Below are 21,623 nucleotides of genomic sequence, written 5' to 3' on the forward strand. Positions count from 1 at the left end.
TTTTACTCGCGTTCTATCGCACGGGCATTTGCATTCGTATCAACCGAAATGTGTGCTCGCGATAGGAAAGTGTCGCCGCGCTTGTAGAAACGAGGTCTCTCAGGCAACACGGTTATCGCGATGGAAAAGTCACCGGGACAATGGGCGCTGGCGGGTGATTAGACACACGTGGGCTGTTCTCGCTTCCGAGCGTTGCATCTTCGAAGATGGTTTCACGGGAATCGAAATCTCGTTTTCGTTCGCGCGTTCGCGAGTTGGCGTAGCTCGTGCGCGGCGAGAGAGTAGCAGAACGGAACCGTTCACTGGACACAGAGAAGGTCGGCCGGCCAGCGGGCATAGCGTATCTCGTTTGTACCGAGAAGCACACGTACGCACGTAGGCAGATATATTCCCGCGGGGATTCCGACGAATGCGTAGATCATGGCAACTCGGCCGGGCACCAGCGTCGGAATGCATTCCCTTATTCGCGCGACTCTCGAGGCCCGCGAGAGACTCGGGGATCCGCGAGCCGTCTGCTATCGTAATTTCCGCTGATCTCGCGGAATGTCCGCGGGGACCGCGATACTTTTCCGTGAAAATTCAAGATTCAAGACCTCGGGGAAGGGATAGAGATATAGAGAGAGAGGCCCTCGCCGGGAAATTCGTGGCCCGAGGTCGTCCGACCCGAGAGTATTGTGCCGAAAGAAAAGGAACACCTTGCTCCATAGTTGCTAGCTCTGCCTCCTTTCCGACGTTGAATCGAAACGACCCATTTTCGATCCTCTATTTTCAAATCACCGAATCCCTTTGTCCGCGTCCCACCATTGTCCCAAAAAGCTCGAATCTCGGCGAGCCAAGTCTCGAAACAAGTCGTGCTTCGACCGCCGCTAGGCGCTCCCAATTACGCGAAAGGATGGCGGAAACCGGCGAAAATTCGGCAACGAAGTTAACTCGTTAATATTTCAGGTATCGAGGCTGGCTGGAAGCAGTTTCCGGCTGCGCCCAATTCGCGAGAGACGGAGAGAGAGAGAGAGAGAGGAGTGGGCCGAGGATCCTAGGAAATATGCTACCGAAAATATGCCGGCACACTTTTACCAGGATCGGATGCAACGACGGCTACGGACGTAGGCACGCGGTTGCATTCGTAAAAGTTGAACAGGTGGAAGGTATTGCGCGATGACACAGTTTCTCCTTTTTCTGCGCGTCGATCGGCGGTGGGACTGGGCGCGTCGCGAGGCAACGAGCACGACGGAACGCGGCCGCGCTCATACTTATTCAATAAGGATTCCCTTTTGATCGCAGAACTATCGCGTCGTCGCCGCGCGTCCTTCCGCGTGTTTTTCCGACGACCGCGTAGCTCTTGCCATTTTCGCGAATCCGCGGACCAGCCTTCCGTCGCCGGGGCAAGGTGAACAGGAAACGCGAGTAAGCGAGACACCGGTTTCGTACGCGTTGCGTCGCACGGCGTCGCGAACGAAACGCGTCCCAGACGCGGAAAGCAACGCGGATCTCGTTTGTTCTATTTTCTATTTCTTCCTCGTCCCTTTTTACATACATTTGTACATACCCTTTTTACATACTCTTCCCGTAGCTTTAGGTACTAAGGTAGTACATACCGTGAATTTCCTGATTCGACGAAAGACCTGCTTTTAATTTAATTTTCAATGTCAGTACTATGGGAACCGTGAGAATTGTTAACACTAAACGTACCGGCATTTTTCTATACCTAATCTTACCGTAGAATTTTTGTCGGTAAAAAATAAGCTACGAGAAAAACGGAAAGTGGGAAATTGAATAATCGGATGATATAAGAATTTACAGAAAGTCAAATGACCGACAGAAATAACAATAAATGCAAGAATAATAAATGTTAGAAAAGTAAATTTTCAAAAGGGGTCATTTGACCCCTCTTGGTACGTTTAGTGTTAAAATTGGGCGAAACGGCTCAATTGTTCCGAGAGTCGCCAATGGCTTTGGCGCTGGTAGGAAGCGTAGAAGATAGTGGTTAGAGCGAACGCGAATCGAATTTATTTTGATTTCGAGACTCCGGCAACGCGTGGCGTCGCGCGAGAGTAGCTACGGGCCGGAAAAGAGGGAAAAGTAGCGGCGAGGAAGGGTGGACGAAGAAGGGAGCGGAAAACGGGTCGATAATCCGTAGGTTTATATTCCCCGTGCAGTCTCTGGCCGCGTCCGGTCTAAGGAAATTTATTTGTCTAGCCCCCGGGCTCGTAACGCTTTTACACTCGGACAGGATCCAGCAAATAATTCGTGAGCGCGTTTAAATAATATATCGGGATCCGGCGTTCCCTTCGCGTGTTACTTCGCTCTCTCCCGTGACGCGCGTTCCGCGTCTCGCGACTCTATATTTTCGAACGGTAATCCGACTCGGCTCGCCGGTAAACCGTGGGTCGGTCGCTTTTACGGTCCCCCCCATTCGATAACCCCGACGCCATAGACCCGCAACGGTCGCTCCTATGGAATATATTTTTCCGCGCGTTACGAGCCCCGACGGGAACCATCGTGCACGGCGAGAGCCGCCGCCGTCCATGGGGAAACTATTTTTCCGATCACACGGACCACCGGCTCTCGCCTCCTCTCTCTCTCTCTCTCTCTCTCTCTCCCTCTCTCTCTCTACGACAGCGCGCAAAGTGTATTTCGCGGGAATTTACGGCAAGGGGATAAATTTCCGTCGGCGAAAAGCGATTCGATCCCAATTTTTCCCGAAATGTTTTCTAACCGCGACACTTCTCGTCGCTCGTCCGTCCAGCTCGCGTTTCCGGCTCCCGTGAAACTGCAGTCGCGACATTTGAACCGGTCGGCGATAAATCAACGGGACGCGTCCTTGCGCCTGTTTTAACGCCGCGAATAAATCAGTTTTTCTTCCGGCCGGGCGACGAGCGCGTTCGATTGAAATGCAGATCTGTACCTCGCGCGCGAGAATGAAACGGAGACGCGCCGCTGGTCCGACGATCGTTCGACGAACGAACTTATCCGACAACAATGGACGTCTCCTCGCGCGAACCTGGCTTTAACCTTAACCTATCGAACACGGCAGCTGGCTATTAAACTCGACGGGAGAAGACAATGCGTCTTCCTTCGTTTTTCATCGCGGAGTCGAACGAACAGAAGGTTTCTCAATTCGACTGCGATCCTCGCTCGGCGATTGGAAAACCGTTCGCTCGCTCGTTCCCAGCGATTGTTGCGTTCCAATCAGCCGGAATTTTCATAGTAGACCTTTCGTACCGGACTGGAATTTTCAAGCCTTTTAGCATTCGATCCGGAGGACTCGCCGCCGGATTTCTCTTGCTCCTAATCGAGCGACCGTGGAACTACCGAAGACTTGTCGGCCGCTTCCACGAGCGTGGCGGCGAGCAACAACACTTTCGCCGTGTTTCGCCGCGCGGAGAACCGGAAGACGGGAACCCGGAGAAAGGGCGTAATTTAGAAACGAGAGGAGCATTCATCAGCATTCAACGCGGACCGTAAGTCACGTCCGTCGTGTCGCGGCCAATTGTTCGTCTCCGCGAACGACAAACGACGTAGCGCCGCGTTTCCGCGCTCTCCTCTCTCTCTCTCTCGTCGACGATCCTTTATGCTCTGTATTGCGTGGGTAAATCGGCGCGAGTGCGGCAACAACTGTCGCGAAAATTTCGCACAGTTCGATGCCGAGGACCACGGTTCGATGTCCACGGATATTTTAAGCCCTTGCGCTGTAATAACGAGTCGAATACATGTTCAATGCTGGATCAAATAAATATGAATATTATCCATTTTCTAAATCGAGAGATTCGATTGAATTCTTCTGCTATTAAAGTCTAGAAATAAATAAAGATGATAGAAGAAACAGAAATCATCCGATCCTATTAAAGGTGTTAAGCGAACGTGTAGGGCAAACTAAGGGTCGAATCGCTCAAAGTGCATCGGTAGTTGCATTATCAAAGGACCAACGCGGGTCCCGAGGGACAAGAAATTGAGAAGAACGACCGGAACGGGGTAGGAGCGGGAGCCGAAAGCGTTAAATAATATAGATAAGGAGCCCGATAACGGTCTCGAAATTTCTACCGCGGCGCTGCCGGTCAAAGGAACCATGTATGGATGCACAGAGGAGCTAACGGAGCGAGAGAACCAGCCCGGTACAGAAATTTTTGCATGTTCCTTCACGCATCGACGACTCATCGCGCAATAAAAGAATTCTCGTGCTTTCCAGTTTCTTCCGGTCGAACGTCTCTCATTGTTTCGAGCCGGTGAAACACGTTTCGCGAAGATCCGTGTGCCCGGCCTTTTATTCCAACTCTCGGCTCGACTCCACTCGCAGGCGCGTTCCATTCGGCTTCTCGATCGCAAACAAAACCCACCTGCGTCCGTAATATCCGGACAGGGAAGACTTGTCGCGCCCGTGTCTCTCTAACAAATATGAAAACGCGAGTGCCGCGCACACGGTCACGCAACACCGGCGCCGCTCTCCTATTGTCTCTATTCGCAGTTCCTCGTCGCGTTAAAATGGAACTACCCGGGAACGCGCGCTGCGACTTTTCATTTCCTAATAATTCGCGACACGACGGTATTTCCTAATCAGGGAAGAAAATATCTGCCGGCAAAATCCGGCACACGGTTTCTGTGTGTCCGACAGCTGGTCGCGTAAAGCGTTGCTTAATTAATTGCAACGACTCTCGTTGCCGGGAGAAACTAAAAAGCGAGCTTCCTCTCGGACAAAGAGAGAGAGAAAGGTAGGACTCTCCTCCATCTGCATCCTAATTGGAAACTTCGTCGATTAATTCAACTGGTCCACGAGTCCCCCCGGTTTTTCGTTCACGGACGACCAACTGCAAATACAATTTCTCTCCGCGTTAAAGGAGTTATAAAATCGAGGAGGAGGTGGGGGGAGGAGGAGACTTGGCTCGAGAAACGAGGAAAATGAAATCGCGAAAGGGATACGGCGACGCCGTCGGTGGAACGAGGGAGTAAAAAAAGTCTAAACGAGCAGTCGGTTGCCGCCTTCTACGGGAATAAAACGACTCTCCTCTCCGCGAAATAGCGAGCACACCGTCTCTCCCTCTCCCTCTCTCTCTCGTGCGAGGCGATCGATATAAGGAACTCTAGGACACTTCTCCTTTTCTTTTTCTTCTTCCTTCGGTTTTTCATTGACGCCCGGAGAGACCCGCGCTGACGCATTATCGCGTGCGCGAGTTCGAGCGCGCGTGTGTGCAACGAGGAATGCGCCGCGGCTCTAGAAGGATTGTCGGGTTTTCTAATTGCAGAAAAGACGATCGACAAGGCGCGCTTCGCGGCGAGGCCCCCCGAGAGGCCTCATCGGTTTCTTCTGCCCTAGAATTCGGTTTTGCATGCCGCTGCGCTGTTTTGAAATCGGATCTCCGTGGATCCGAGACGCGTGTCGCGAGGCGAGAGGCAAGACACTCGAGAGATAAACAACGATAGATCTCGTTGTCGGCCCTGATCGCGACTCGTGGCTAATAGCGATCGCCTAATTCGGTAAGTATAATATAATACTGACCAATTTATTTATCGTCAAATATATTGCAATAAAAATAAATTTGCAAAATCGGTCGGAAATGAATGTCATCCAGATATGGGTGACGCGACGGCGAAGGTGTTAAGGAAAATATTAAAGTAAGAGCTAATCAACGCAACAGGAAAAGAGTCGTAGTGCAAAGGGTTAACCTTCGTTTGCCGATTTAGATGTTCAAGCATTATTTCCGAGCTTATCGATGCTTATCGGCTTCAAACGTCTCGAAAACTCATTAATTTTCGCAACGAATGACTGTGCCGCCGCCGTTTCACCGGAGAAATGTGAATCACCGGTGTCGCAAGTTATCGCTATCGAGGTTACAAGGCTTTCCTATTGTCCGAACGGTTTCAGAGAAGATCGCCGCCCAAGCTCTCTCTCTCTCTCTCCCTCGAGAAACCCCTGGATTCTCGACGAATTAATGTAAACGCGACGACGAGCCTAACAGCCGTCCCTAAGGCGGGGTTGTCGCGAACATTGAGTTCGCTTGGCGAGAAGGAGCCGACGGAACTGCGACGCGAAGCAAAACCAAAGACGGCGGAGAGGCTCGGATAGGATAGCTCAAGGATTTCCTTGTTTCGGACGCTAAGATCTTTACGACGCTTCCGGGAAGACGGTTACTCCAATGGGCAGATTATCGATAAGCGATCGATAGAATATGCCGATAGCAATGTCGGTTCTTATCGGGGCGAACGGCGCAATGAGCAAAGTCGTTGACGACGTTTGTTCGTTAAGATAGGCAGGCGGCGACGAGTTTGCGAACCGACGCGCTCGAAAACGAGCAATCTGCAATGGAAATTTAATAGTTCTCTCTCTCTCCTCTCTCTTTCCCTCCGTTGAACGCAGGAGAGTGTAGACTACCATTGGTATCGGACGAGAGCTATTCGACGAAGAATTCGACGATTCGTTGAAAAATATGGCCAGGCACGCGATTAACGTCCGATGGAATCGGCGTTGCGTCACGACACCGTAAAACGCGTATTATTTATAGAGCCACAGAATGCAGAATGACTGCCTACATTGAAAACTGCATTCTAACCAACCTGCCCGCCGACGGCGACCCAGTTATGCATCGACGTACTCGAATTTCTACACGGAGACCTCCGCGGCTCGCAGGCCTATCGATCAAATATTAGGCCTCGGAACGATCTCTCTCTCTCTCTCTCTCTCTCTCTCTCTCTCTCTCTCTCTCTTGCGCCTAGCGCGATCCTCCTTTCGATCGCAATCCAGGGATCGATTGCCATTCCGGAGCCTACGGCTTAGTAGTGGGAACAATGAAGACGCGGGAATGAGACAAAGGAAGGGATTCGAAGGTTCGCGAAGACGCGGTTCAACGCGCGGCGAATCTTCGCAACACGTCGCAGAATTTTCTGAGCCGTTCGATTCCGCGCGACCGAGAAAAGATCGTCGCGGAGAAACCCGACTCGACGATTCCGTGAACCCCGGCTTGGGGAATTTTATCGGACCCTGACCGGCCAGACGATTGCGAAACAGTTGCTCCGCTCATCTGCATATTTTAATGAATTTTATTCGTCATTAGCGCGGCCATGCCGTGCCACGGAGCCCGGTGACGCGAGCCCGGAGAGGAGAGCAACACGAGAGAGTTTGGATTTATCCTAATGGCCCGGGGAAGCAGACGCGAGAATCACCCCGAAGTCTGGCGTGGCCTGGCGGCGGCTGGAGAGCCTGGATCCGATCGATCCGAGCGTAAACTCGGGGAAAATGGTGTGTGCGTCTCTCTCTCTCTCTCTCTCTCTCTCTCTCTCTCTCGCACGCGACGGGGTGAACGAGGTGGTATAACACGCGTGTGGCCGGTGCCAGCCTCTTCGACGTGCCGTGCAACGGGAACTGTCATCGAACAAGACAACTCGAACAAGGGGAGCTCCGCGGAAGCGGGACACGGCTGTTTCGAAAGTTTAACCACGGGGCCGCGTTCAACCGAGTGCGCTTCGGCCGTTCCTTCCGATCTAATCGATCTAAACGCGATCCGACTGCCGCTGGATCGCTTCGCCACGACCGAACTAAATTTCCAATTTGTCGCCGTCTTTGATCCTACGCGAGCCGCGATCCTCCCCTATCGGGGCGCTTTAATCGAGACTTGATTCAAAGAATTTCTACGACCATAACTACGCTCCTATATTAACGCATTCCGTGCCACGTGTACCACTGGCGGTGCACGCTTAAATTCGATGGGTGAAAACAATAGTTTACGACAAGTTAGAATCCAAGAAATAATTTTCACCGAAGGAATAGATCCATTACAAGTCCGCTTCATAGTTATATCGACAATAATTGATGAATGAACATAATACTGTAAGCGATCTCTGAGATGATCGCCGGTCAGGCGGCGCACTGTTTATGTCTCCGAGATAAGGAGGTCTCTGTTTGGATGATGAGATGGTTCGTCGAGGGGAGGAGGCCCTTTTTCGAAGAGAAAGAGGCAGTCGAATAAAGATCTTTGCCAAAGAAACAGCCCACCTAATTTCTCACCTTGTGTCTTCTACAATATATTGATTTGTTAAAGCTTCAATTGACTGAATTGAATTAACTGAATTTTTTTATTATTAATTATTATTATGGGCGCGCTTGCCACCGGTGGCCTCCGCAGCATTCGACGCTTTTTTCTTTGAATCTCGCGGAGGTGCAATCCGATCGGTCCAGAAATTACGTAAAAGCGTCGCCGTCGCAGAAAACCGCCGCGGCAAAAAGAGCTCGGCGAAAAAGTTGATTAAAACGGCGTAATAAAAAAGTAATGCTGGTCGGAAGGTCACGGTTGTGTCAACAGTCCGCGCAAACGGCCGATTCGCTTCTGCATTCGTGCACGGTTGCATTCGATGCCGGTGCATCGAGCATTTTAGCACGGCGGCTGCGAAAGGATTTCTGATTGCGACTGAAAGGTTTGCCGGCCGAGCAGCGGAATTTTCGATCCCTCCTCTCTCTTTCTCTCTCTCTCTCTCTCTCTCTCTCTCTCTCTCTGGTCGCGCGTGTCTCTATCCTGCTCGCGACCCTGCGCGTCGATGAGCCGGAGAAATTAATTACACCGATGCAGCGTATGCACCGGATGCAGTGAATGCGGCGCGGCCGCAGCGACGATTAAGCCGCTATCGGAGCCACACGCGGCGCGGCCTTTGGTTTTTGCGCTTACACTCTCTCTCTCCGGCTAACCCAAATAAACATTATTTTCTCATGCCAGCGGCTCGTCCCACCGAAATAGTAACGGTGACGGTCTTGATCCGCGAACGTCGGTCGCGCCAATCATTGTTCGATGGTATTTAGGAGACCGCCTATTTACAGACCACTATTTTTATTTAAACGACTATCGGCGACGTTTGCAAACCTCGGCTGCGGGACCCGTCCCGACTCCACGTCGCGCCGTGTCGTTTCGCCGGAACACGGTGCGTCGGGAGCGCGGAACGCGACATTGTTCGCCGCGTGCGCGATCTTTGTGCCATTTGCCGCGCGATTGCCGATTTAATAGGCAACGCGAAAAGAACGCGCGCAATTATCGAAAATACACCGTCGGCGTAGAACGACGAATCTCGGTTTTCCCGAAAATGTTGAATGGAACGATATCGATCCGGTTGCGCGAGACCGCGGTGATTTATTGAAATTTTATTCCATTAGAGCGGAGGAGCCGGCCGAGGTGAAACGAGAGAGGATCGATAACGATTCCATTAACATCGGAGAAAATTCTTAAGATTCGCTTCATTTAAAATTGGAACACCCATACCTTATTATTCGCACCATCACGAAACTATCCTTAATACCATGACCATGGGGTCTTACTAGCCCGTTAATAAAAAAAAAGAATAATAATAATAAATGTCCGCAGCATCTCTCCGTCCGGCGACGGGAGTCGACCTCCGCGGCCTCTCCGGACGTTGCCGTCGTCGGCGTCGCGGAACGGGTCGAAATTTCACCGCGAAATCGTCTATAATTAAGAGGGATTCAACGGGCGTACCGCGTCTCGCGAGGGAAACAGAGAAGTAATTGCTAGTTTGTCCGGCGTTTATTTGCCTACGAATTTCACGGGGTTCCGCGAAACACCGGCGCGCGAGCAACGGTACAGGTTCCTGCTATTGTTGCGAACGCGAGAGGCTGTTTCTCTCTCGCATCGATTCGACGCGGCCGTGTGCCCACACGGAGACCGGAGCCGGTCTCTGCGTCAGAACGAAACGCCGCCGCCGCTGTGGTTCCCATAAACGCGTCCTCGGACCCATAGGAAAAATCCCGAGGAATTCGATGACGTCCGCGACCGATCGGAAAGGAAATCGTACGATCACGCCGAGCGACTTCTATTTGCGATTCGTTCGAGCCACGCCGAAACAAGCTGGAATCCGACAGCGGACTCTGTTCGAATCGGCTGCCTCCGGATTATGCTACTTTTCTCGAGATTTGTCAAGCGACGCCGAGAAGACGACGCGCGGTTTCTACTTCTTGCGTAAACGCGCTGCCTACGAAAAAATTCAATTCCACGCTTGCGACACTGAGGAGGACATTAACACGTTCAGTGGCGACGATCGACCGCTAAAATATCCGCATAGTTAAATCAATTGAATTAATTAAAGCAAAACTAGAAAATCAAGGATGAAAAAAATTGTCTGATCCTATTATAAAAATTATTAAGTACGAATAAATGCTAATAGTCGCAGCTTGAAAGGAACAATAGCGTAAGGGGTTAACCCTTTCCCTTAGCTTGTCCATGTGTTCCGATTTCCTCAAGTCTCGTGGTATCCACGTTGACAAGCGCGTCTGGAAACGCGAACAGGATAACGAGAAATTGAACGCGGCCTTGCTAACCCAGATCCCGGGGATCCAAATACGCGGAGAAAGGGTTAAAGGCGTCCGTGGACATTCCGGAACCTTTTCCCATGCACGTGCACGGACGCGCGCATAGGCAGCGCGTCCGTGCCGTCCGTGTCGCTAGGCTCTTTCGTGATTGCGCAAAAATCATTTGCATGACAATGAGGCACGGAGTCGCCCGTCGGATAGTTTAGCTCGTCGGCCGAAAAGAAAAAAAGGCTGACGAGAGCGACGCCTGAAAAGCCGGTGCTCTGCGCGCGGACGTGCAGCTCGTCGCGGGAAACCGAGAGCACGCGAGAGACGAGAGAACACGGCGGTTCGTCTTCTTCTCTCTCGCGGCTCCTATTATTTACACAAAAAAAAATAAACCAGCCGCGTCGCCTTGTTCGTTTTTTATTTTCACGCGACTTTAGTAGCCGCTGTCCGGTGATTTATAATTGGAACGCCGTTGTTTATTGCGATCTCGGACACAGGTGAGTCATCGGCGATCAATTGTGCGCCCGACGTATACGTGGACGCGTCACGCAACGGAATTCCGATTAATCGGAGAATCCCATTCACGCGACGATACTCGACCGCTTGGGGAATCTGCGAGCACCGGGGACGAGATAATAAAATATACGCGCGGACTTGTTTCACCGGCACGGCTCTTCCAACGGTCCGGACAGCAGCACAACCTGATCCTTTTCGGAGCGTATCGAGATTCGGAGAGCAAAGATCGAGGAAGATAAAGCGTTCTAGATTTTTGCATCGGTCACACGTTTAACTGGAAGGCCGTGTTCCTCGTTATCGAGAATCGAGCGAGAGAATCGACGAATCGGCCGACAGAGAATGTTCGATGTACCGGCCTGCGAATTACTGCGGTCTGATTTGGAAGAATTTAATAATATTCATATTTATTAGATCTAGCATTGAATATGCATCGAGAGTCTGACTCATCGTTATAGTGCAAAGGTTTAAAGCTGCCTCCGCACTCGGGCAGAAGACAGAAGGCGGCCTTCGAGGCGATACGCGAGCGGATCTCGCGTTTCAAGAATTTTTGCGAACCCGAACGATAACCGGACCCCGCGTTCCTGCTCTCGCGGTCGTTTATTCGAAGGGTCTTTTCCCCATAGTGGAGAGGTTCGTAATCAGAGGCTGACGAGTGCCGGTGATGACAGTCTTTGCGCCGCTCCGACGATCGCCGGAACTGGTTCGGCAACAGGCGAAATTCAAAGGGAGCTTGCTAACCTTTTCCACGGCCTAGGTTTGCTACCTGTCCCGCCAAGGGCTCGTCTTTCCGAATGACCTCGGCGATGGGATCTAAAAATAGTGGACCGGCCGAAGAAGCTACGAGGAGCCAGTTTCCACGCGAGAATATAATGAAATCGTGATCGGTGTACGCGAGGACCGTTTACGCGTCGCGACTGCACGCGTCTCGCTTCGCGAAAGGAGGAGGAGCGCATACGTGTAGCGATACAAATTGACTCGACGCGGCCCAGACACATTAGTCGATGGAATAAAAAGGGGCCGTAGATTGAAAACTGCGGTCGAAACTAGAAAAACAGGATCGTTAACCGATCGGCAGGATTCGAAGAGCGGTGTGCGGCATTGGAAGGAGACAGAATTATCATTATGGTTGGCATGATATCCTGCGCGCGGCAGCTCCGCGACGGAAACGCGCAAAAACTTCGGCGGAACGTTTTTCTGCGGTGCTGCTGGCACAACGATACGCCGAGTGACCATATTCGCGAGACGTATATTCCAAACAGACTCTAGTCCGGTGCAAACATCTCGACGAAACTCGTCGGAAACACCTGCTGATCGTAGGGAAGCGTGCACGAGATTCTACTTGGCCACGGAAATTCTAACTTCATAATTCCTAATTGAAACCATATTATGAATTACGCTGAATTCTTGACTCTCTACGTTTCAACTGTTAAAACTAGACTGCTGACTTTATGCGTTCATGGCGTCAATTCTGAAAGCATATACAGGTTGCAAGAATCTTGGAACAATGTCACCAATGTATAATTTCTTTTTTATCCGAACGTATGATTAATTTTAGCTTTCTTATCTAATCGTTTGCAGACGAAAATATTCTCCTGAAGAAACTAGATTATACATCAAAGACTTATCTAACGAGATAAATTAATAATACATCTGGATATGAATTTAATTTACGGTGCACCGATTTGTTTGAGAAAACGTGGATCGTCGCACCTTATCGACAAGAGAACGAATCCCTATTCTATTCCATCATAATCGAACTAATTCGAGGTCTTTCCATGCATCGAACCTAATTTATTTCGACTCTAAGCTCGCGCTTAATATTTTTATGGGGACGAAGATGGTGGCGAACGAGTAATCGTTTACAAGGGTAAGACGAGAACTGTCCGATGGAATTCGAGGTGGCACGAGGTATGCTAGGGGCGAAGGCGGGCTACGAAATTCACTTTGGCCCTTCGGGAGTGGGACGAGGGGGTGGCAAAAGAGAATGGGCAGGTTGAAAACTCGATTCCGTTGGGGATCGACCGGCAGGTAGTCGCCGCGTTCTTTCTTTTGTGGTCGGTCGCCGGCCGACGGCCAGGACGTGACAGCGGAGCACGTGAACCCGAGAAACGATGTCGCGGGCAACGAGCATCGAGTTTCGTCGCCGAAAATTCACCAAAAACCAAAGTCACCTACGTCGAATCATTTTATTGTAGGACAGTGGAAAGGGTGCGCGGGGGGGAATAGCCAACGGCTTCTCGCCGGTTCAACTTCCGGTTAATCCCTAGCCACGAAGTATGCTGCGAGGGGATCGAGTTCAATACGCACTTACGAAGTCAAGTTCAATATCAAATTCTACTGAAAATCGATACGGTGCTCGAACACGTACCTTTTTCTACCGGCATCGTATAGAAGTTAAACTCGTGGAGCCCTGTCACAAAATGCTACTTTGTATGCTCGGGATTGTAACAAAATTCTTTAGCCACGAAACAAGCGAGGTTACAACCCCGCGTCGTCATGGCAGTATCGTAAAACCGTTGGACATTTCGAAAGGCTATGAACCTAGCTACGTGTAAACGGATAATTGAGTTCGTGCACGATACCTGTACACAGACGTGATCTTCATTGAATTACGCAGCAACGGAATATGGCAAACTGGTGTCCGGATCATTCGTCGCGTACGGTTTCGATTGCACTCGGTCAGGGTTGAATTACACTCGAAAGTATCGCCACCTTTCCCCGACAATTGGAAAGGGTTTTCGAATCTACGTGAAAGAATTGCTCTTTTATCCAAACGAATTCGGCTTCGAATCCGCGAAGCATCTTCCTCGACTCGATCTTCGACCGAACGACTGACCGAGTGCAGTCTCGAATCGAGGAACCGAGCGCTGCTATTGGCCGATATTCAAAAACGGTTGACACTGCCGCCGTGAAACGGTTCCGGCGGAGCCTCGTCCTTGTTTGAACACACGGGACAGATTCGGCGAAACCGGCTGGGCTCAATGTTCTCGGTACAATCGGCCGAAATATCGATAACATCGGGACGCGATAATAGTAGAAGGAACGCGAGCGAGAACGTGTGCCATCGTGAGAGAGAAAGACACAGGGGATGGGAGAACGCGAGCGAGAGAGACGGAAGGTTCGTTGTACGTGGAAGGACCTCGAGCGCCTTTGGAGGTTACATTTTCCAGCTCGCGACGCACCATTCTACGCCGAACCGTTCCAGGACATTTCGGACGATCGAAGGAAATCGGCTACTCACCGTTTTCCGACGTGGACTCGCGACGATGATTCGCAGCACTTCGGTGCACTTCCTTTCGGCCTCGGCAAACTCTAGAAACTCGCGCGGCGGAACGAAAAAGGATAACCGAATAAACTGAACACGACGAGGACGAACACAACACACTCACGAGTCACAAAACAGACTGAAGCTCGCGAGCTGGCCGGGCACCTCTCGCCTCGCCTCTCCTTCTCCTCCGCTACACAGACGTTGCTGCGAGACCGCCGCGAAACTACTGCCCTCTACGGAACTCGCTGGAACCTTCGCAGCGCTACACCCAGACCCGCCAATTTTTGAATGTCGAAGAGACGATACGCAGTGGAAATAACGTGTTATATAACGTATACGTTGAATCTCGAATCTAAAAAACAATTTAGAATCATATTTTGAATTTTCCCTCTCTATTTTCTAATTATTAAAATTCTAATGATACTTTTTACCATAGTTTACAGCACGTAACTGACAATGTTTTTAAAAGAAAATACAAACTTGTAAGCAGAGGAATTATAAACCTGCTCGAAACATTCCTCCGAAACGTTCAATTTCTATTTTTATTAATGCAGTAAATTATTTTAAATAATTCATACGTACAGATTGTATAAATATTAGTATTTCGCAAATTAGAGAACACAGTTATGAACACACGTATATTTCCAATGCTCTGTAGTTACATATAATTAAATAATATTTTACACGTCAACGAACATATATGATACATAAATATAATTATAAGATCTACAATCTTTGGTTGCGATCGCGCGTATCGATAAGATTAAATTATAAGGTAAATATGCAAGTGTTCCCGAGCTGAACGCCAAAAACGTTGTCGCTCGGATCCACGGCTACGGTATTTTCTTGCATTGTGCGGCGATCATTTCCGGTCACAACATTCGTCTTTCTGCGAGACGACAAAGGCACATAATCGAGGACAGCTGCACCTGTGCGGTACCGTCGCACAGGTACGATTGTTAGATCCTAGGACCGCGGGAAACCAAATTAGTCGGGTGGCCGCAGAATGACCCGGCAACAATAGCACACGGGTTATTCGGGAGCAATGAATAGCCGACCCTGGCACGACGCCAGTATTGCTTATGCGATTTTGTACATTTCGTATACTTTGTAAGAACATCCGAGGATACGTGTTAATTGATTACATTAGCGATTACGTTTAGAAATGAGCGCTGTTCGCGAGCTCGGTCGCGACGAGGCTCGGTTAATCGACGAACGATTCGTTGTTACTTCAACGTGTGCCACACGGTCACGAGTTTACGGGGATTTTGCAGGACGGAGAACCAGTGCAGCCTCTCGGTCGGGCCTCTGACCCCTTTCCCGAGCGCCACTTTGCCGATCGGAACATCTTTGGGTCTGTACGCCGATGATACGGAGTCTTCGCTGTCGCTCGGGTTCTCCGGGATGCACGCGGGAACTTCGGCGGTCACAGACTGCAACGCAAGTAAATCGGCATGCTTCTGATACTAATAATACTTATACTGCTAATAATAATTAATCATTGCAGTTCTTCCTATTATTCACCTTGCTGTACAGTATCACCAGAAATTGCACGATATCCAGCTGATTGTACGTCACGTCGAACGTCAAGGTCTCGTTGAACTCCGGCTGCGCGGTTGCGCAAACAAACTTCGTTCTCCGTCTTTTCAGCTTCTGCCCTGTCCTCCCGTTCAGCATCAGCACCTTGACGTATGGATCTGAAACGATCCGAAGAAATGAAAACAGACGTCTAATTAGCCTATCGTGTCGCGCAGAACGGCGTCTTACTGAATTGGGTTAAATTGGTCACCGCTGGCGCGAACTTGACGTCCCGTAATTTCATCACATTTATAGTCAGTCTCTGCGCAGTGGGTAAGTAAATTATACCTAGTAGAACATTCCCGAATTCCTGAAAGACGGAGAGAGAGAGAGAGATCTTTTAGATTGGGCAACGAATAGAAATCAAGAGACTGTTGCGGCCAACCTACCAAGCTGGACGGTTTCATCCTATAATTGAACATGTGGATCTCCGGGCTCTGCAGGATGTGTCTCACTTCTTTGATGGACACCTTCAGGGAGCAGAGTTCGGTATCATTGGCGTACCTGTCGTGATCGAAGACCGCGAAATCGAGGATCCAATCCTACGAAAAGAAAGAAGACTCACTTGAGAAGATAGAAGCTTGATATTCCATTTTGGATAGCGCAAAAGCAAAATACTATAGATTCTATTTATTAGAGCCATCGTTTAATTGAGGGAAAACCGAGAGAATCCAATCGACCTAATAGACGCATTTAATCGAATCGTTACATGAATTTCCCTAGTCCAGATTCTACCGACGATCGGGGGGAAAGGGAAAAGCGAAGAACGGAAGAAAAGGAAAAGACACGTCACTCCGTTTTTCGTAATCGCGTGACGAAACAGGCGAGCATGGTTGCGCAAAACGCATTTGCATCGGGCTAGCGCGGGTATCGTCGCGGGCCCGTCCGGGGGGAATCGCTTTCCCGATAAGCGGTATCCGTCGCTTTTCCTTCGAATCCAGGTGTCGAACGGTTGTTCGTCGTTGGAAAAAAAACAACTGTACGGACAAGGCTGTTGGCGCGAACAGGGGCATGCATGCAGAGCCATTGTCCGTAGATGCGTTTCGAGTTATGGCACAGAGCGGCGTGACGTGTTCCGCAGCCTTGAATTAAACGCGGCGCTGAAACGGGACAACGGCGAGATAAAAAAAAAAGAATCGTATAATACCTTGAGCTCGTGCTGTTTCACGTTCGCGACGACGAACGTCTCCTTAAAAATCGGGCTGGCGGTGTGGCGGACGCCCCGCGTCCGGAAACTGTGCAGCTTTTGCCGTTTCCGATGGCTCCAGGATTGCTTCATGATGGTCAACGCCACGAACGGTTCCAGGGTGCAGTTGTATTGCTTTGGAGGAAGCCCGGACAACGCCTGTACGATATTCGAACACATCGATTTAGCATTGCGATTAATTAATCGTAATTCGTAGAGACGCATCGTATTGATTTCAGGAATCTCGGCCATCTTTTAATTTCTAGCGAACAAGCAAAGACAATTTTAACTAACTAAAGTATTACAATCGACTTGGACTCTCGTGGCCTCGACGAGCTTTTTCACAGTCGTTTCTATGCGCGGCGCAGTTGCGACAATTATGCGCCGTTTAGAGCCGCGTTGCGATTACCCGAAAACCTGTCGGACGTGAAACGAACGCGGACCTGTTCCGGTTCACGCGATTACCGGCCGTCGTCGGGCCGGAACAACGAAAATCCCTTCGGCCGTTGATAAGGATCGCTCGCGGCGGCGAAGAAAATTGCGGCGATCGGTGGACAGGCAGGAAGAAAATGTCGAAACGATCGAACGACATTCCACCTGCGTCGAAACGATACGCTTGCACGCCGATTACGTGTACACGTATATATACGCCCGTGTGTTTCGCGTAGGATAGAGATCGAAAGGGAGCTCGATTCGCCGGAGATTTATGACTCGATTTCCATTCGTGTCGCGGAGCGGCCGCGACAAAAGAGGAGGCAGATAAAAGGGGACCTTTTAATACCTCGATACCAATGACGAGCTTCCCGCTAACAGCCTCCTCCAACGGCGGCAGGTACTGCAGGCTCATTGTCAATTCCGTCGGGAATTCCCTTTGTTTCTTATCCGGCTTTTGCTTCTCCTTCTGCACCAGGTTCTGCAATCGATCGCCGTCGAACGGATTAATACAGTGTCGCGAAAAGATTCGCTGTCGGACAATTACCAGGGTGGACGAGGCGTTGGTGCCCTCGAACTGGCCGTTGTTCGGGTTCCAGGACGTTCCATCGGCTCCTGTCGCGCTCTCGGTGATCGTGCCTGCTCGAATTTCAACAACCGACGAGTTTTAGGTCAGACAAATAGATCGTCCTTGCAAGAAATTGCAAGACAGTCGCATTAGATCGCCTCGAAAGTTTTGATCACTGATTTAGACCCGAAGCATACGAAGAAATCGCTGGAATCTTATTTTCGCGTCGCGTATGTCGTCGCTAAACCCACCGTGACTAAAAAAAAACAATTTTGCGAAGCTTTGCATCGTAGATGTTTTTAGTGACCGGGTAGAGGTTTAGCGTCGAGAACATTATAAACGTATTCGCGGCGCGATCTTACGGCCGCGCCGATAGTTGCAAATCGCGATTGTAGTTATAAATTCTAATGCACTGTTGCAAATTCAAAGGACGGTGTCGCGGTGCGCGACGTAGCCGGTGCACGCGTAATGACCCAGTACCGTTGCCGCTGTCTTCGTAGAGGCTACCCAATCTCCATGACCTGTAGCTGACATCGTTCAGCTTCACGTTTTCGTTCTGTCTGCTCTTGACACGCGACGGCACAGTTTTTCCGTCTCTCTCTGCAAGGAATTATTCATGGCTCTTGATTGCGTAATTTGTAAACAGCCGGACGACGCGAGACGCCGCGACTCGCGACGGCCGGCCCCGCTCGACGACTCCGTTCTCCGGATCGCTAATTGGTTCGCTCGGACGCGTGTACGTTAGGTGGACGCTCCGAATTTTCTAGGGCGACACCAATTATTGAACATCTGGAGATCGAAGGCTTGCAAACGACGAGTAATCCCGCTGCAACGGTATAAGTACCCGCTGGGTACTTATCGCCGCGGAAAAGTTCGATGCTCGGACGGCAGGGCGTTTCAACTTTCCCTCCGAGGGCTAAGTAGTTCGATGATCGACGAGTCTTTTACGCGAAGCGATAGCGATTCAATTTATTTATATATACGAGTAAGAGCACATTTTGAATTGCGCGGTATTGGCTGCGAATATGTCTGATTCATTGCTATCGACGACAACGATTTGAAGCGAACGTTTAAAGGACTGATTCGGCGTTGAAAATTCGCGTCGAGCGACGATAGGCGTTTAGAAGCATTCGCTGGTCGGATTCGCGAGATCCTTTGTGCGGTCAGGATGGGCGTTTCCTTCCGCGGCTATGTGCGGCGGTGCTATCGCAAAGCCGTGTGTAGCTTGTTTGCGGGATGACATACCTAATTGCGTAACATCGCGGAGGAAACGAAGAAAACGCGCGCGCGTGTGTCGTATAAATATGAAGCCGCGAACAATGGCGTCATGCGTGTGGACACGTTGGCCGCGACCAAGGAGAATATGTCTCTATACTCGCGGGGGAAAAACCGAGATGACCGATCGAAAGCGGAAGAAGGAAAAGAGGAAACGACGGTAAACTGAAGAGAACGCAGAGGGATTTGTCGCGAGTTGAGATCAACGAGCGTTTTACGGCCCGCGGAGGCCTTTCAACGGCTCGCGCGTGCATCGCGATCTCCCCCGAGTTAATCCGGCCGCCTCTTGTCATTTTGTATTTTACGTAAGCTGGGTTCAGAGATCTGGGTTCCGTCGTTCCGCCACGGGTAATCGCCCGGATCCGCCGAGCTCTGCGATATACCGTCGGGCAGAGCTCGTCAAAGGACGGCGCGACACGCTCAAAGGTATCGAAAGCCGGGAAAAACTGGAAACACCTTCACACCGTTCACGCGGAAGCGGATCTCGCGAACGTGTCGCGAAGATCAAATAATACGGGAAAGCGAACGAATGAAATATTCGCAGCCGCGTAGATTTTTGCCCGTACGTATAAATAAATAAAACGCCGTCGCTCGTGCTCGCGCGCTCCGATGACGAACGCCTCCGCGATTAATTCGCACAAAGGACTGGTGTGTCTAGCTTGCTCAAGCAACGCGCGGCCATTCGAACGCGTCGCCTCGCCTCGCGTCGGCGGATTTCCGCGCGCGACCAGAGAGACGACCGCGATCCTCCGAACAGAGAGATTACAGGCCCGTCGAAACAAACCGCTCGGCGCTGGAGCCCGCGCGATCGCGTGTTACACACCGTGAGAATTTCATTATAGGCCCGCGGATTAATTGGCCGTTGCTGCGCGGCCCGTGAAACACCTCTACCGTCCCACTTATCGCCGGACGGTCTCCATTTGAGGATAACGCCCGAATATGGATGCGCCGTTTAATTATCTCCTCGCGAACCGCTCGCCGTTTCTACATCCACGCGAGCCGACTTTTGAAACGCAGTTGTGCCCGATCGTATTAGGGCCGCCTCGCAGCTTACTTCGTCTCTCGATGCACTCGTAGCCAAGGCATCCCGGGGCCATGAAGCACGCGATCACCAGCAGTCCTGCGACCACCGCCAGCGCGGCCACCACGATGATGATGATTCGGCCCCACGGGCCCAGAAAGTCATCGTACACCATTCACTGGAAACCCATGTTACGTTCAAGGTTACTATCGATGCACTCGCGCGTACGGAACAACCGGGTCCCGCGAAACATTATTTATTACCATATTGTTGCTCTCGCTCATTGTGACGAACCCGGGTTCGCCCCGTCGCCGGATAACGTTATTAATTTATAAAAAGAAAACGAATTGATCGGCGAGCGGGTCGCCGATCGATCTCGCCGCTCGATTATCGCGAACGCGGCAATTTTTGAACGCTGAAACAGCTTCGAAATACGCGTGCTCGTTGTTCGCGTCGGCCCGTGGTAATGACTCGTGTTTCGCGTCGTACATCTGTCGCGATGACGGCGCGCGGCGATAATACGGGTACGGGAAACGAGCCACGTTGATACCTCGACGAAAACCAGAAAACACTTGTGCTTTTCGCGCGCGCGTTCTTCCGGCACGCTCGCTGGAAAACGGCAGAAACTGTTCGGCCACCGAGGGAGAAACGAACCGAGAGAGAGAGAGAGAGAAACGGAACCTTCTGCGTCTTTTTTCCCGTGTTTCGCACCGCGCCGCGTCGTCTCTCGACCGCGTCCGGATCGGAGAACACCTGTTACCGCGGACACGGCGAGCACAATCGCGAAACAGCATATGGCCGTTCGAATCGAATCTAGCCGATCGAACGGGTCGCTGATCGAATCGCTTCGTCGAGCCCGATCGACGGTGTCGCGCCGCGGCGTCGGTCGTTCCCACGATCGCCGTCGCGACGATATTCTCTTCACTCGCGCTATCGTCGAGCTTCGACGATTTCAAAGCTCGATTTTAGTTGTGTTATCCTTCGATTTTCATCGGCAATCTCCCCACGTTCTTCGTCGCCGGGATACTCACTCGGCCAAAACAGTGTCCCATGGCCAGTCAGGTGACATTCGCGTGTTCCGGATAGCCGATCGACTCTGCGGAAATGGAAGGACGAATTCGATCGTAACGGCGCGCGTCCTTCGCGGCTGAACGCGGTTGAACGAGGCGCGTTGCGTCTTCGTGCGCGATCGTCAACTCCCGGTGAACGACAAACGCCGCGGGACCTGCATAGAACGAGAAACGAGCAACGCGCTATCTAAACCGCCCCTCTCCCAGTCTTCGGCCAGACGCGCGGCGACTCTGCCTATTTGGCCGGTAGCTGGCGGTACGCGACTCGATCGAGAGACTCGAAAACCGTCGATCGTTCCCGCCGCGCGTCGACCGTCGACCGTCGCGCGTCGCGCGCCGTGCCGCTACGAGGGCTCCGTTTCCGATAAAACGGAACCTGGAACGGTTACACCGCACTCGTTTCCTGTAACCATTACCGCTTCGAGCA

At 51.1% G+C, this 21,623-nt stretch overlaps 2 protein-coding genes across 5 annotated transcripts in view; both read right to left on the bottom strand.

Moving 5' to 3' along the window:
• Positions 1 to 14,230, bottom strand: part of Wdr62 (WD repeat domain 62) — a 93,237-nt gene extending 79,007 nt beyond the window's left edge. For all 3 annotated transcript variants that reach the window (XM_078195065.1, XM_078195064.1, XM_078195061.1), the window contains exon 1: positions 14,040 to 14,230. The gene's annotated coding sequence lies outside the window, so the exon portion shown is untranslated. The remainder of the gene's footprint in view (positions 1 to 14,039) is intronic.
• A 460-nt stretch (positions 14,231 to 14,690) lies between these two features.
• Syt20 (synaptotagmin 20) lies at positions 14,691 to 21,619 on the bottom strand. 2 transcript variants are annotated; one of them, XM_078193895.1, is made up of 10 exons: positions 21,158 to 21,619; positions 20,160 to 20,304; positions 18,311 to 18,430; positions 17,810 to 17,901; positions 17,612 to 17,743; positions 16,792 to 16,989; positions 16,034 to 16,186; positions 15,834 to 15,954; positions 15,591 to 15,763; positions 14,691 to 15,499 (listed from the first exon to the last, which is right to left on the bottom strand). In XM_078193895.1, the coding sequence occupies exons 2-10, from the start codon at positions 20,299 to 20,301 to the stop codon at positions 15,293 to 15,295; spliced, it is 1,338 nt and encodes a 445-aa protein (XP_078050021.1). In that variant the 5' UTR covers positions 20,302 to 20,304; positions 21,158 to 21,619; the 3' UTR covers positions 14,691 to 15,292. The 2 variants fall into 2 exon arrangements, with proteins under 2 accessions (XP_078050021.1, XP_078050022.1); XM_078193896.1 differs by lacking the exon at positions 21,158 to 21,619 and adding an exon at positions 20,390 to 21,117.
• Between the last annotated feature and the right edge of the window lie 4 nt (positions 21,620 to 21,623).

The sequence above is a fragment of the Augochlora pura genome, chromosome 11, assembly GCF_028453695.1.
Source record: "Augochlora pura isolate Apur16 chromosome 11, APUR_v2.2.1, whole genome shotgun sequence".
Classification (NCBI taxonomy): Eukaryota; Metazoa; Arthropoda; class Insecta; order Hymenoptera; family Halictidae; genus Augochlora; species Augochlora pura.